This window comes from Penaeus vannamei, chromosome 40 (genome assembly GCF_042767895.1).
Source record: "Penaeus vannamei isolate JL-2024 chromosome 40, ASM4276789v1, whole genome shotgun sequence".
Classification (NCBI taxonomy): Eukaryota; Metazoa; Arthropoda; class Malacostraca; order Decapoda; family Penaeidae; genus Penaeus; species Penaeus vannamei.
In genome coordinates this window covers 23,986,593-24,001,592 of record NC_091588.1, presented here as the reverse complement: position 1 = coordinate 24,001,592, position 15,000 = coordinate 23,986,593, and the positions used below count along the sequence as shown (strand labels likewise).

Sequence of the window (15,000 nt, the reverse complement as noted above, 5' to 3'; positions counted from 1 at the left end):
GACAAACAGACAAACAGACAGAGAAGACAAAAGACGATCACTTCCTTATTCATAAATAATCCTAAATAATCCTTCAGTCACGGACTCACCAATTCAAAATTTTAAAATGTAACTGAAATCTCCAATCTAACGGTTTCTTGTTCACTTTCTCTAATGTACTTTTATTACGTTTACATGTTCAATTTCTTATTCATGATTACATCAATTAAATCTCTCTCTCTTAATTTATCATTTTCTCTATTTATTATCCCATTTATTATCCATTCCTTTAATTATCACTGTTCTTAATTCTATCAATTAGGGGAAATATATTCATCCTTATTTATAATTTTCTTATTACATAATCGCACTTATTATCAATTCATCCACCTTTCAGTATTACTAATTCAATATATTTAACAAATCCATCCTTATTTATAATTTATTTATTTTTTTATCAAATAATCGTATTTATTATTTTACTCACCAAATTATCGAATTAATTATTGACTGTCCCTTATAATTACTGATTGAATACGACAGTTATTTCCAACCCGCAAATCACCCAATCGTTTTGCTAATCACCTCGTTTGGGGGATTGGGGATTGGGTCGTTGGCTAATCACCTCGTTGGGGAGATTGGGGATTGGGTCGTTGGCTAATCACCTTGTTCGGGAGATTGGGGATTGGGTCGTTGGCTAATCACCTCATTCGGGAGATTGGGGATTGGGTCGTTGGCTAATCACCTCGTTTGGGAGATTGGAGATTGGGTCGTTAGCTAATCACCTCGTTTGGTGATTAGGCTCGAAGATTGGAATGTCGTTGGCTAATCACCTCGTCCGGGAGATTGGAGATTGGGTCGTTGGCTAATCACCTCGTTCGGTGATTAGGCTCGAAGATTGGACTGCCGTTGGGGGTCGTTTTGGGGTCGTATTTGTGTGAGGCAAGGATTGGTGGTCGACGAGGGGGGGAGGGAGGTTGTTGAGTTGAGAAGGTGAGGAATGTGGAGGTGGAGGGGGTGGAAGAGGTGGAGGGGAGGAGGTGGTAGAGGGGGAGGGGAGGAGGGAGTGGTAGAGGTGGAGGGGGAATGGGAGGAAGGGGAGGTAGAGGAGAAGCTGGAAGAGGAAGATGGAGTGGTAGAAGGGAGAAAAGTGAGATGGTAGGGGAGTGGTGATGAAAGGGGAGGAAGAGGAGGAGGGAGTAGGAGTGGAGTGATGAAGGGAAGAAGAGATAAAGGAAGATGTTCAGGAGGTAAAGAAGAAGAGAAGAGAAGAAAATCATAAAAAAAAAAAAACACACAAGAAAAAAAAACGAAAAATCCAAAAAAATCAAAAAAAAAAAAAAAAAAAAAAGAAAAAGGAGAGAGAAAAAGAAAAGAAAGAAGAATAAGAGACGAGCAAACAAGAACGAGAATTGAAGCCGAAAGAAAAGTAACTCTGACGACCCCGAGGAGCTGTCACGAGCATGACCCCGATGACCTAACGACCAGCAGAACCTGTCTCGATAAGGTGGACGAGTCGGGTTGGGGGAGGGGGGTTGGGGTGGAGGGAGTGGATGAGGGGGTGGGAAGGGTGGAGGAGTGGATGAGGGGGATGGGAGGAGGAGAGAGTGTGGGATAGGGGATTGGGGTGGGGAAGGGGTGGAGGAGTGGATGAGGGAGGGGAAGGGGTGGAGGAGTGGATGAGGGGGTGGGAAGGGGTGGAGGAGTGGATGAGGGGGTGGGAAGGGGTGGAGGAGTGGATGACGGGGGTGGGAAGGGGTGGAGGAGTGGATGAGGGGAGGGGAAGGGGTGGAGGGAGTGGATGAGGGGGTGGGAAGGGGTGGAGGAGTGGATGAGGGGAGGGGAAGGGGTGGAGGAGTGGATGAGGGAGGGGAAGGGGTGGAGGAGTGGATGAGGGGGTGGGAAGGGGTGGAGGAGTGGATGAGGGGGTGGGAAGGGGTGGAGGAGTGGATGAGGGAGGGGAAGGGGTGGAGGAGTGGATGAGGGAGGGGAAGGGGTGGAGGAGTGGATGAGGGGGTGGGAAGGGTGGAGGAGTGGATGAGGGGGTGGGAAGGGGTGGAGGAGTGGATGAGGGGGGTGGGAAGGGGTGGAGGAGTGGATGAGGGGGGTGGAGGGAGGGAGTGTAGGAATAGGGGAGGGAGAGAGGTGGAATAGGGGGATTGGGGGTAAAGGAGTGGATGAGGGGAGTGGATGAAGGGGGAGGGGATTGGAGGGGAGGTGGAGTGGATGAAGGGGGAGGGAGGGGGAGGGGTGGATGAGGGAAGGAGGAGGAGGTGGTTGGTGGAAGAGTGGATTGGGGGAAAGGGGAGGAGTTGATAGAGGGGTGGAAGAGGAGAGAGAGGACGAAAGGGAATGAGTACACGAGTTGTGTTGGGGGGTGGGGGGATTGGTCCCTTCTCTCCTTCCCTTCTTCACTCCGCCCTCCTTTTCCCTCCACTCCCTCCTCCTTCCCTCCTCCTCTCTCCTCTCCCTCGTCTCCTTCCTCCTTCCTCCCTCCCTCCTCTCCCTCCTTCCCTCCCTCCCTCCCTCCCTCCCTCCCTCAACATTTACCCATCAATGTGACCTTTAAATGACCTTCTAACATGACCTTTTCGTATTGCATTGTGTAAGTTTTTTTGCTCCCCCCCCTTTTGCACATAGATATATAAATAGATTAGATATAGATATATAAAAGTGTGTGAGTGTGTGTGTGTGTGTGTGCGTGTGTGTGTGCGTGTGCGTGTGTGTGTGTGTGTGTGTGTGTGAATGCGTAAATAAAGACAATTAGATATAGATACATATGGTCTTTTTCTTTTCTGTTCTCTCTTTTTTCCCCCTCTTCCTCCTCTCTTCTCTTCCTCTCTCCCCCTTTCTTTCCTCCCCTCCTCCTCCTCTTCCCCTCCCCTCTCCTTTCCCTCCTCATTTCCCTCCTCCTCCTCCTCTTCCCCTCTCCCTCTCCCTCCCTCCTCTTCCCCCTCTCCCCTTTTCTTTCCTCTCCTCCTCCTCCTCTCCTCGATTTCCCTCTCCTCCTTTCTTTCCTCCCCTCCTCTCTCTTACCCCCTCCTCCTCTTCCTCCTATCCCCTCCCTCCCTCCCCTCTCCTCTCTCCCCTCCTCCCCTCCTCTCCCTCTTCCCCTCTCTCTTACCCCCTTCCTCCTCCTCCTCTTCCCCTCTCCCTCGTCTCTCCTCTGTCTCCCCCTCTTCCCCATCCGTGCGTCCCGTGTTGCTGATATTCCCGTGACCTTTTTTTTTTTTGGGGGGGGGGGGTGATTCTGACCCATAGGGAGGAAAGTTCAGAGCCACTTGCTGGAACCCCGATTCTGTTGTTGTTTTTCCCTGTTTTTTCCTGTGTTTTTTTTCTGTTCTTTTCTTTTTTTTTTTTTTTTTTTCTGTTTTTATTTTCTTTCCCTGTTTTTTCTGTTTTTTTCTGTTTTTTCATGTTTTTTTTTCTGTTTTTCCTGTTTTTTTTTTCGGGGGTTTTCTCTATTTCATTGGGGGGAGGGGTGTTTTGTCTTTTTTTGCGTTTTGTCTTCTTTTGTTTTGTTTTGTTTTGTTCTGTGTTTATCCTTCTTTACAATAATTCCTAATTTGTTTTCTCCCTCCATTGCAGGTACGTCACATATGCCGTTTTTGACCCCAATGCCGAGACTGCGATAGACCTACGACTCTCCTAAGGTATGTTTTGAAGTTCCCTCCCTCCCTCCCTTCCCTCCCTTCCCTTCCCTCCTTCCCTTCCTTTTCTCCTTCCCTTCCTCCTTGCCTCCCTTCCCTCCTCCCTTCCCTTCCCTCCCTTCCTTCCTTTTTCTCTTCCTTCCTCCCTCCCTTCCCTCCCTCCCTCTCCTTCCCTTCACTTCCCCTCTCCTTCCCTCCATCCTCCTCTCCCTCCCTCCCATCCTCCTCCTCTCCTTCCTTCCTCCTCTCCTTCCCTTCCATCCTCCTCTCTTCCCTTCCATCCTCCTCTCCTTCCCTCCCTCCCTCTCCTTCCCTTCACTTCCCTCTCCTTCCCTCCCATCCTCCTCTCCCTCCCTCCCTTCCTCCCTCTCTCCCTCCCTCCCTTCCCTCCTCTCCTTCTCTCCCTTCCCTCACTTCCTCCCTCCCTCCACTCCTTCCCTCCCTTCCCTCCACTCCTTCCCTCCCTTCCTCCCACCCTCCCTTAGTCGTATTGTGGGTCGTCTTTGAGTCGTTGTCCCATATTGGCGTAATTGCTTATCTTATCCGGCCGTGTTGCTGGGTTAAAGGGGGTGGGGGGGAGGGGGGAGGGGGATATAAGGGAGGAAGGAAGGGAGGGGAAGGGGAGGGGGAGATAAGGGAGGGAGGGAGGGGGAGGGGGAGATAAGGGAGGAAGGAAGGGAGGGGAAGGGGAAGGGAAAGAATAAGGGAGGGGGAGGAGAGGGGAGGAGATAAGGGAGGGAGGGGGTAGGGGAGGGGATGGAGGGGGGAAGGGGGAGATAAGGAAGGGAGGGAGGGAGAAGGAGGAAGGGTGGGGGAGATAAGGGAGGAGGAGGAGGGAGTAGATAAGGGAAGAAGGGAGGGAGGGAGGGAGGGGGAGATAAGGGAAGGAGGGAGGGAGGAAGGGGGAGGTCGTCATGGTAGCTTCTTGTAAATAGAGATTTAAGTAATGGTGATGAATGTAAAAATAATAATAATAAGAATTAAGATAAAGATAATAAGAAGCATAAAGATAAAGATAAAAATAAGAAGGAGAATAAAGATAAAGTTGATAATAATAGAAACAAAGTAAATAGAAATAGATATAAAGATAATGATAATAGCAATAAAGTTAATAAAAATAACCTTAATGATAACAATAACAGAAATAAAGTTAATAAAAATCAACATAATGATAATAAAACAAATCAAGATAAAGATAACCCACAAACAAGTAAGTAAATAAACAACAAAAATTCCACAAAGATAAAATTTTTCTCCGCACTCGAACGCCGTCCAGTGACGTCACAGCTCCCGGCGGCGTGGAATGCACATGGCAACAAAATGCCGACAACAACAACAGCGGACCCCGTCTTATCGGACCACGTCTGTGCATCTCGATAAGGGAGGGTGAAGGGAGCTCTGCTTATCGCCGCCGTAAAGATATGGATGGTGGGGGGGAAAGGGAAGGGAGGGGGGAGGGGAAGGGGGTGTTGAGGGGAGGGGAATAATCGCCTTGTCTCATTGCTCGCCGACGTCGGATTCCGGCAATGACACGAAAGTCGGGTTCCCTTGGTCAGTTCGTCGGTTCGTCGGTCTGTCGGTCTGTCGGTCGGGTTCCCGTGGTCGGTTCGTCGGTTCGTCGGTCTGTCGGTCGGTCTGTCGGTCGGGTTCCCTTGGTCGGTTCGTCGGTTCGTCGGTCTGTCGGTCGGGTTCCCTTGGTCGGGTAGTAGGTCGGTCGAAGAGAAGAGAAGGGGGAGAGGGAGAGAGAGGAGAGAGAGTAGGATGGAAGGAGAAGAAACAGGGGTTAGAGTGGGAGAAGAGAGAGGAGAGAGAGAGAGTAGGATAGAAGGGGAAGAGAAGGGGGAGAGGGCGAGAGAGGAGAGAGAGTTGGATGGAAGGAGAAGGAAAGGGTGTAGAGAGAGGGAGAGAGTGAAGAGAGAGTAGGATAGAAGGAGAAAAAGGGGGAGAGAGATGGAGAAGGAAGAAGAGAGGGAGAGAGAGGAGATAGAGTAGGATAGAAGGAGAAGGAAAAGGGGGAGAGAGAGGGAGATGAAGAAGAGAGGGAGAGAGAGGGAGAGAGAGAGAGAGTAGGATAGAAGGAGAAGAGAAAAGGGGAGAGAGAAGGAGAGAGAGAGAAGAGACAGTGGGATAGAAGGAGAAAAAAAAGGGGAGAGAGAGTGAAGAGAGAGTAAGGGTAGAAGAAGAAAGAAAAAAGGGAAGATAAGAGATGGAGAAGAAGAAGAGAGGGAGAGAGAGAAGAGAGAGTAGGATAGAAGGAGAAGGAAAAGGTGGAGAGAGAAGAAGAGAAAGGACAGAGATACAGAGCAGAGAGTAGGTCAGAAGGAGAAGAGAAAGAAAGAGATAAGAAATCAGAGACAGTTAGAGAAGAGAAGGAGAGAGAGGGGGGGGGGGGAGAAAGAGGGATACGAAGAAGAGAGGAAGGGAAGAAAGGAGGGGGAGAGGACTCGTGACACAGCAGGATCGAGCTGTATCATCCCCCCACCCCCACCCCCACCCTCACCCCCCACCCCAGGTATAAATAGACTGAACTGCACGAAGGAAATCACATACTTGGGGAACTGATAAAGAGATGGGGAAGAAAGTGAGAGTGGAGGGAGAATGAGAGGGATAGGGGTGGGTGGGGGATAGGAGAGGGAAAGGGGGAGGGTGGGGGATGGGAGAGGGAGAGGGTGGGGAAAGGAGAAGAAGAGGGGAAGGGGGAAAGAGAGGGAGAGGGAGAGAGAGAGAAAGAGGAAAGGAAGTGAGAGAGAGAGGGAGGGGAGGGCAGAGTGGAAGGAGGGAGGGAGAGTGGAGAAAAGTGGAGAGGGAAATAGGAGAGGGAGAAGAGACAGAGACAGAGAAAGAGGGAAATAGAGAGAGGGGGAAAAGAGACACACAACAAAGAAAAGGAGAACGAGACACAGAAAGAACTAAACATATCCCCCCCCCCCTCCCTCCCCTCTAAAAAAGGACCACCACGAGAGTAAATAGAATAGATGTCTTGACTATAAGTAAGAGAGATAAAGAGATATGGGGGGCGGGGGGGAGAGATAGACAGAAAGAGATAAAAGTCATTGGATTGCAGACAGCTTCCACGTAGCTGCCCCCTCTCCTTCCTGCTACTTCCTCCCCCCACCACGTCTTCCAATTCCACACTTCCCTCTTCCCCCTTCCCCTCACCTCCACCTCACCCCGTCCATCTCACTCCTCCCCTCCCCCTCCTCCTCTCCCTTTCCCTTCCCCTCCACCCCTCCTTTCCCCTTCCCCCCCTTCCCCCTTTCCCCACTCTCCCACATCTCCCCAATCCCCTTCCACCTCCTCTCCTCACCCCCCTCATATTTTATCTTTTTTTATCTTTTTTATCTTTATTATCAAAAGAATTGAGTGTATGTACCCCGCCTCACCTTCAGAAGAGCCATAGGATGATAAGAATAAAATAAGATAGTAAAGGATGTGTGAAGAGGGACTGATAAGATTTTCGGGGAGGGTAGAAAGGGGGGGGGGAGGGGGTACTCGCTGATAAGGAATTTGGGGAGTGGAGGGGAGGGAAAGGGAGGGAAAGGGAGAGGGGGAGGAGAAGGGGTGGGGAGAATGGGGGGAAAGGGAGAAGGAGAGGAGGAGAATGGGGGGAAGGGGTGATAGGAGGAGGAGGGAGAGACAAGGTAGAGGAGGAAAGATGAGAGGAGAGGAGAGGAGGAGAGAAGTTAAAGGAAAGGAGGGAGGTGGAGGGTCTGAAGGAAAGGAGGGTTGGCGTCCGAGGAGGGAGTGGATGAAGGAGAGAAGGAAGGAGGGAGGGAGTGGATGAAGGAGAAAAGGAAGGAGGGAGGGAGTGGATGAAGGAAAGGAGGGCTAGCGTACGAAGGAGAGAAGGAAGGAGGGAGGGAGGGCCGCCAGGAGGGAGTCTATAAATGAGAGAAGTAAGGAGGGAGGGAGGAAGTGGATGAAGGAGAGAATGAGGGAGGGAAAGAGTGGGTGAAGGAGAGAAGGAAGGAAGGAGGGAGGGAGTGGATGAAGTACAGAAGAAAGGAGGGCCGCGAGGAGGGAGTCTATAAAGGAGAGAAGGAAGGAGGGAGTGGATGAAGTAGAGAAGAAAGGAGGGCCGCGAGGAGGGAGTCTATAAAGGAGAGAAAGAAGGAGAGAGGGAGGGAGTGGATGAAGGAGGGAGTGGATGAAGGAGGGAGTGGATGAAGGAGGGAGGACCGCGAGGAGGGAGTCTATAAAGGAGAAAAGGAAGGAGGGAGGGAGGGAGTGGATGAAGGAGGGAGGGAGTGGATAAAGTACAGAAGAAAGGAGGGCCGCGAGGAGGGAGTCTATAAAGGAGAGAAGGAAGGAGGGAGGGAGGGAGTGGATGAAGGAGGGAGGGCCGCGCGGAGGGAGTCTATAAAGGAGAGAAGGAAGAAAGGAAGGAGGGAGGGAGGGAGTGGATGAAGTACAGAAGAAAGGAGGACCGCGAGGAGGGAGTCTATAAAGGAGAGAAGAAAGGAGGGAGGGAGGGAGTGGATGAAGGAGGGAGGGCCGCGCGGAGTGGTGGTGATACTCCCATGATGGATGGCGTTGTACAGTAATTCGTCTTGTGCGAGTGACGGGCGCCTGTTCAACTTGTAATGGGGTGGTGGAGGAAGGGGCGGATTTACATGTAACCCCCCTCCCCTCCCCCTTCCCTCCACCCCTCCCTCCCTCTCTTCCCTTCCCTCTATTCTCTTCTCTTCCCTCTATTCTCTTCTCTTCTCTTCTCTTCTCTTCTCTTCTCTTCTCTCTTCTCTCTTCTCTCTTCTCTTCTCTCTTCTCTCACTCCCCTCCCTTCTTTCCCCTCCCTCACGTCCCTTTTCCTCCTCTCTTCTCTTCTCTTCTCTTCTCTCTTTTTCTTGTCTCTTTCTCTTCTCTCTCTTCTATCTTTTCTCTTGTCTCTTTTCTTGTCTCTTTTCTTCTATTCTCTTCTTCCCTCTCTCTTTCCCTCCATTCCCTCCCTCTCTGTTTCTGACTCCTCTCTCTCTCTCTCCCTCCCCATCCTCCTCCCATCCTCCCATCCTACCTTCCTCCCTTCCTCCCCTCCTCCCACTCCATCCTCCTTAATCTTCTCCTCTTCTCCCCTCTCCTCCCCTCCCCTCCTCTCCCCTCCCTTCCCTTCCCCCCCAACGATTTACTACAGGGGGGCGTCGCGTTACCGGTGTACGAGTATTAGTAACGAGGGAGGGAGGGAGGGAAGAAGGAGGAGGGAGGGAGGGAGGGAGGGAGGGAAGGAAAAGGGTGAGAGAGGGAGGGAGGAGGGAGGGAAAAGGGAGGAAGAAGGAGGGAAGAGGGAAGAGGGTGAGAGAGGGAGGGAGAAGGGAAGAGGGTGAGAGAGGGAGGGAGGGAGGGAGGGAAGGAAAAGGGTGAGAGAGGGAGGGAGGAGGGAGGGAAAAGGGAGGAAGAAGGAGGGAAGAGGGAAGAGGGTGAGAGAGGGAGGGAGAAGGGAAGAGGGTGAGAGAGGGAGGGAGAGAAGGGAGGGTCGACCGTGTGTACAGCTGGCCGTCATTTTGTTCAATCAATTATTTTGTCCTAAATTCTCTTTCTTGTAAATTTATCCTTTTATTTCACTTTATTTTACGACTTTGTTTTCCTTCCTATTCTGTAAATTATTTTTTTTTCTTTTCTTCTTTTCTTTTTGAAACTACAAAGAAAATACGTATTTTATTTTTCTTCTCCTTTCATTTAATTCACCTTTAATTCCTCGGAATAAACAGAAAATATAAATAACCGAATAATAATCGGAATAGAAAAAAAATGAAATGTGTTGCATACTTAAAAAAAAAAGAAAAAAAAATATATGACAGTGGAGTTATTATATCAAGCTAATTAGAACCATATAAGTATTGAACAAATCTTATGGTATTGAGATGAACAAACTTTATATAAGATGAACAAATTTTATGGCCATGAACAAATCTTTATATAATAATAGAGATTATTATTAAAATCTTAAGGTATTGAGATGAACAAACTTTATATGAGATGAACAAATTTTATGGCCATGAACAAATCTTTATATAATAATAGAGATTATTATTAAAATCTTAAGGTATTGAGATGAACAAACTTTATATAAGATGAACAAATTTTATGGCCATGAACAAATCTTTAAATAATAATAGAGATTATTATTGAAATCTTAAGGTATTGAGATGAACAAACCTTATATGAGATGAACAAATTTTATGGCCATGAACAAATCTTTATATAATAATAGGGACATTTTTCAAAGTATTATGAACATTTCTTAAAACCTTGAAATGAATTTAAGTATCTGATATACATAGAGAGAGAATTATATAATTAAATCTTAGGATATTAAAGAAATATTATCGAGGTTATGTTCGTATAATTTAATAATTAGGTGTGAACAAAATCTCATAATCCTGATATAGTAAAAAATTTAATCTAGTGATAAATACGTAATTTTTTCTTGTTTTTTATCTCTCGTCTTATCTCTGAGATCACAATATTTCGTTAATTACTGTTTATAAGTGTTCGGATTAATTATGGTGATCGTTCGGATCCTCTGACGTGTGGAGGGAATCGGACACGTTAGGGATTAGAGGGAGAAGGGGATTCGATTCCTTGGGGTTGTTGTTGTTTATGTTTTTGTTTTGTTTGTCTTTGTTTTGTTGTGTTTGTTTTTGATTTGTTTTTGTTGTTTTTGGTTTGTTGTGTTTGTTTTTGTTTTGTTTTGTTTTTGTTTTTGGTTTGTTGTGTTTGTTTTTGTTTTGGTTTGCTTTTTGCTTGCTTGTGTCTTTGTTTGTTTTGTGTTGTTTTTGTTTTTTTTCTTTTCTTTTTAACTACATACTGCGTTATTTTTTTTCTCTTTTCTTTTTTTTCAAAGATTTTCTAAAACTATCCCTTCCGTGATTTTCTTTTTCGTTTTTCTTTGTTTTTAACTAGATCTTACGTGTTTTTTACCCTTTTTTCTTACTTTCTTTTCTTTTCTTTTTCTTTATTTTTTGAACTAGATCTCTTTTTCTTTTTCCTTTGTTTTTTAACAAGATCTTACGTGTTTTATTTCCCCTTTTCTTACTTTCTTTCTTTTTTCTTTTCTTTTTCTTTTCTTTTCTTTTTCTTTATTTTTTGAACTAAGTGGGGGAGAAAGAGAAAAAAGAAAGAGAAATAGATTTAAAAAATAAAAAGAAAGAGAAAGAGAAAAGAAATGAAAGAGAAAGAGAAAAAAATGAAAGAGAGAGAAAAAAAATGAAAGAGAAATGATTAAAAAAAAAAAAGAAAGAACTAGAGAAATAGAGAGAAAAAAAAAATAACAGAACCCCAAAGAGCCTTAAGGTCAGCGCCGAGAGAGTGTGTGTGTGTGGGGGGGGAGAGGGGAGAGTGCTTGGACGGGGGGTGGGGGGGGTCAGAAAGGGCCTCTTTTTGTCCGTGTCCGTATGATGAATGTCCCAATTAGGGAGGTATTTTCACTGAGCATCACCGACCGGCCACAAGGTTCGAGAAAAAATGCGTTTTTTTTTTTTTTTTTCATTTGTGTGTGTGTGTGTGTGCGTGTGCGTGTGTGTGTGTGTGCGTGTGTGCGGGTGTGTGTGTGTGTGTGTGTGTGTGTGTGTGTGTGTGTTTTTCTATTTTCTTTTCTTCTTTTTTTTATTCTTTCTGTTTTTCTTTTTTCTTCTTGTTTTTTTTTCTAAATTTTATTCTTTCTTCTCTTTCTCTTTCTCTCTCTTTCTCTCTCTCTTTCTCCTTTACTCTAACTCTCTCTTTCCCATTCTCTTTTCTTCCTTCTTCCTCTCCCTCTTCCTCCTTCTCTATCCATTTCTCCCCCTCTTCCTCCATTCTTTATCAATCTATATTTCTTTCCATCTTTTTTTTTTTCTTTTTTTTTCAACATTCGCCAATTAGCAAGCAATCGAACGAACTTAATAATATTTACAATAATATCTGCTGAGGCAAGCATAGACTGACCGAAACTATGAGAAGAATAAACTAAAAAAAAAGAAAAAGTTAAAACAAGAGACGAGATAAAAATTGTAATAAAGAAAGAAAGAAAAACAAGTAAAACGAGACAAAATTTTAAAAAATGAAAAACAAGAGACGAAATAAAAATTGTAATAAAGAAAGAAAGAAAAAAGTAAAACGAGACAAAATTAAAAAAATGAAAAACAAGAGACAGAATTTGTTTTTTTAATATGATAAAGAAAAAAACAAAAAATTAAAAACGAGAGACAAAATTTTAAAAATATAACATAGAGAAGAATAATAAAAATAGAAGAAAAAAATAGACATAAAAATGTTCATATAATTGGCAAGAGAGAGGTGTGCGCCCCGTTAACGTTGTTCACCTGTTCAGCTGAACAAGTGTATTTCCTGGGCGGCGACGGGGACGGAGGAGGGGGGGGGGGGTGAGAGAACAATTGTGGGTTTTTTCTGGTTTTTGGATTTTATTTTTTTCTGATTTTTTTGGACCGTTTTTGTATTTTATTTATTTTTTATTTGGTATTTTTCTGTTTTTTTTGATTTTATTATTTTCTGTTTTTTGGACTTTTTGTATTTTTTTCTGTTTTTTGGATTGTATTTCTATTTTTTTGTGTTTGTATTTTTTTTACGTTCTTAATTAATTTTGTCTTGTGTGTTTTTCTTTTTTTTATTTCTTTATATTTTTTACATTCTTAATTAATTTTGGATTGCATTTTTTCGCTTTTTTAAATTATATATGTATATGTTATACATTCTTAATTAATTTGGGTTTGTATTTTTTCATTTTTTTAGGGGGGGTGTATTTCTTTACAAAGATAGGGAGACAGAGAATGAGAAAAAAGAAAAAGAGAGAGAGAGAAAGGGAGAGAAAGGAGAACGAAAACAAATAAAACCTACAAGAGAGAAAAGAAAGAAAGAAAGAAAGAAAGAGAGAGAAAAGAGGTAAAGACACGGAGAGAAAGAAAAGGGGTGATAGGGGGAGAGGAGACTTGGAGGACGGAGGGGGAGGGGAGGGAGGAATAAAGAAAAGAAGATGAGTCAGGGCAGATTTGCTTTAGTGGAGGACAGATAGTCAAGGGTGCTTGGTATGTGGCTAAGGTGTGTGTGGCTTGGTGAGAGGGAGAGAGAGGGGAGGGAGGAAGGGGAGGAGAGAAGGGAGAGGGGGGTAGGGATGAGATAGGGAGAGGAGGGAGAGAAAGGAAGAAGGAGGGAGAAAGGGAGAGGGGAGAAAAGGGAGAGAAAGGAAGAAGGAGGGAGAGAGAGAGAGAGAGAGAGAGAGAGGGAGGGGGAGAGAAAGGGGGAGAGAGGGGTGGGGGAGAGAAAGGGAGAGGGAGGGAGAGAAAGGAAGAAGGAGGGAGAGAGAGAGGGAGAAAGGGAGAGGGGAGGTATGTAGTTAACGTATGTGGCTTGCGAGAGGGAGAGGGAGGGAGAAAGGGGGAGAGAGATACGGAGAGGGAAGGAGAAAGAGAGAGAGAGAAAGGAAAAGGGAGAGGGAGGGAGTAGGAAGAGATAGGAAGACAGAAACAAAACAAAACACAAAAATACACACAAAAAAATGAGACAAACGAAAACAAAACGATCGAAACCCATAATGACTCCCTTCCTCCCCCCCCCCCCCCTAAAAAATGGAAAAAAAACAAATCTCACCTTTTCAAAAAAAAAAAAAAAAGAAAAAAAGAAATCTCATCTTCGGCACTTTCATGAGGCAGTCCGGTGGGGGGGGGGGGTGTTCTCTCTCGCTCTCGCCCCCTCCCCCCCTCCCCCCCATAGGGAGAACCCTCATGTTCTCACGCCACTCATTACAGTACACATGGCCACGCTGGGACCTCACAACATATTCTATGTATTGGTAATGAGGCTCTAGACCCCCCTTCCCCCCTTCCACCCTTCCTCCCCCTTCCACCCCTTCCTCCTCCTTCCCCTATCCTCCGCCCCCTCCTCCGAGGCTAGCGCCCTGGACCCCCCCCTTCCCCCGTTTCCTCCCTTCCTCCCCTTCGTCCCCTTCCACCCCTTCCTCCCCCTTTCTCCCTTCCTCCCCTTCCTCCCTTCCCCTATCCTCCTTTCACCCCTCCCCCTCCCCTCCCCCCATTCCCCATTCTCGATCCGCTATCCCCTCTTGTCTTCCTTATATTGCTCCTTTCTTCCTCTTTCTTCTTTACTTTCTTCTAATTTTTGTTGCTCTTTTTTTCATTCTTCTTCTTCCTCGTCTTATACTTAGTCTTGCTTCTTCTTATATTCTTTTCTCTTTTCCTTTCTCTCTTACTCTTTAGTTTTTCTTCTCATCTCTTTCTCTCTCTCTCTCTCTCTTTCTCTCTTTCTCTCTCTCTCTCTCTCTCTCTCTCTCTCTCTCTCTCTCTCTCTCTCTCTCTCTCTCTCTCTCTCTCTCTCTCTCTCTCTCTCTCTCTCTCTCTCCCTCACTCCCCTCTCTCCCCTCCTTCCCTTCCCTCCCTCCCACGCCCCCCCCCATAACCCACTCCTGGCCTATGCCCTTACGCCCGCAAAGTCACCGCCCACTGCTCTACCGACCCCACCCCCCACTGCCCTCTGCCCGCCCCCCCTACCCACCACCCACTGCTCGCCATCCACGCCCACCGGCCGCCCATCTCATCCCACCCACTGTCCACGCCCACCCGGCGCCCACCACCCACCGCTCGCCATCCACGCCCACCCGGTGCCCATCTCATCCCACCCGCCGCCCATCTCATCCCACCCGCCGCCCATTTCATCCCACCCACTGTCCACGCCCACCGCCGCCCACCACCCACCGCTCGCCATCCACGCCCACCCGGCGCCCATCTCATCCCACCCACTGTTCGCCTCTGATCGCCAGACGCCCTGTCATACACAACCCACCTTTGCCCACCAGATACTAAGACCCACCTGTGCCCACCTTCTTTCGGTCTCTCATTGGGTCTTATCTATCTATTTGTCTGTTTGTCTATTTGTCTGTTTGTCTGTCTGTCTGGGTGTCTGTCTGTTTATTTATCTCTCTTCCTGTTTGTCTACCTCTCTGCCTATCTGTCTCTCTATCTCTTTGTCTGTCTGTCTGTCTATTTGTCTGTCTACATATCTTCCCTTTTTTCTTTTTCTTTCTCGCTCTTTCACTTTTTTCTCTTTCTCTTTATCTCTCTCTTTCTCTTTCGGTGACGGAGGTAAAGTTCATGATGTTATTTATGTCGTAACAATCTATTCAATATTACTGTTATTTTATTATTTATATTATCTTAATTCCCATCTTTGTTATTATTACTACTACTACTATTATTATTATCATTGAAGTAAGTTACTATTTTACGCTATTGTCTTTTCTGAATGAACTTTAAATGCTGTACGATCTCTCCTTTATAAACTCGGGTAAAACTCCATTTTTTTCTATTTATGGCTGTTATCATTATTATTGAGCAATTATCATATTTTAAAACTTTGTAAATTGCTATACCTT

The 15,000-nt window shown here is 46.1% G+C and overlaps 1 protein-coding gene across 3 annotated transcripts in view; it reads left to right on the top strand.

Annotated features, from left to right (window-relative positions):
- svp (COUP transcription factor 2) overlaps positions 1-15,000 on the top strand; it is a 330,786-nt gene that overhangs the window by 119,867 nt on the left and 195,919 nt on the right. Inside the window, exon 5 of one of the 3 annotated variants that reach the window (XM_070117595.1) lies at positions 3,568-3,664. The exons of the other annotated variants lie outside the window; for them this stretch is intronic. Coding sequence (XP_069973696.1) covers positions 3,568-3,614 — 47 coding nt within the window. The 3' untranslated portion in view covers positions 3,615-3,664. Of the gene's footprint in view, positions 1-3,567; positions 3,665-15,000 lie in introns of those variants that run through there. 3 annotated transcript variants of the gene reach the window in all.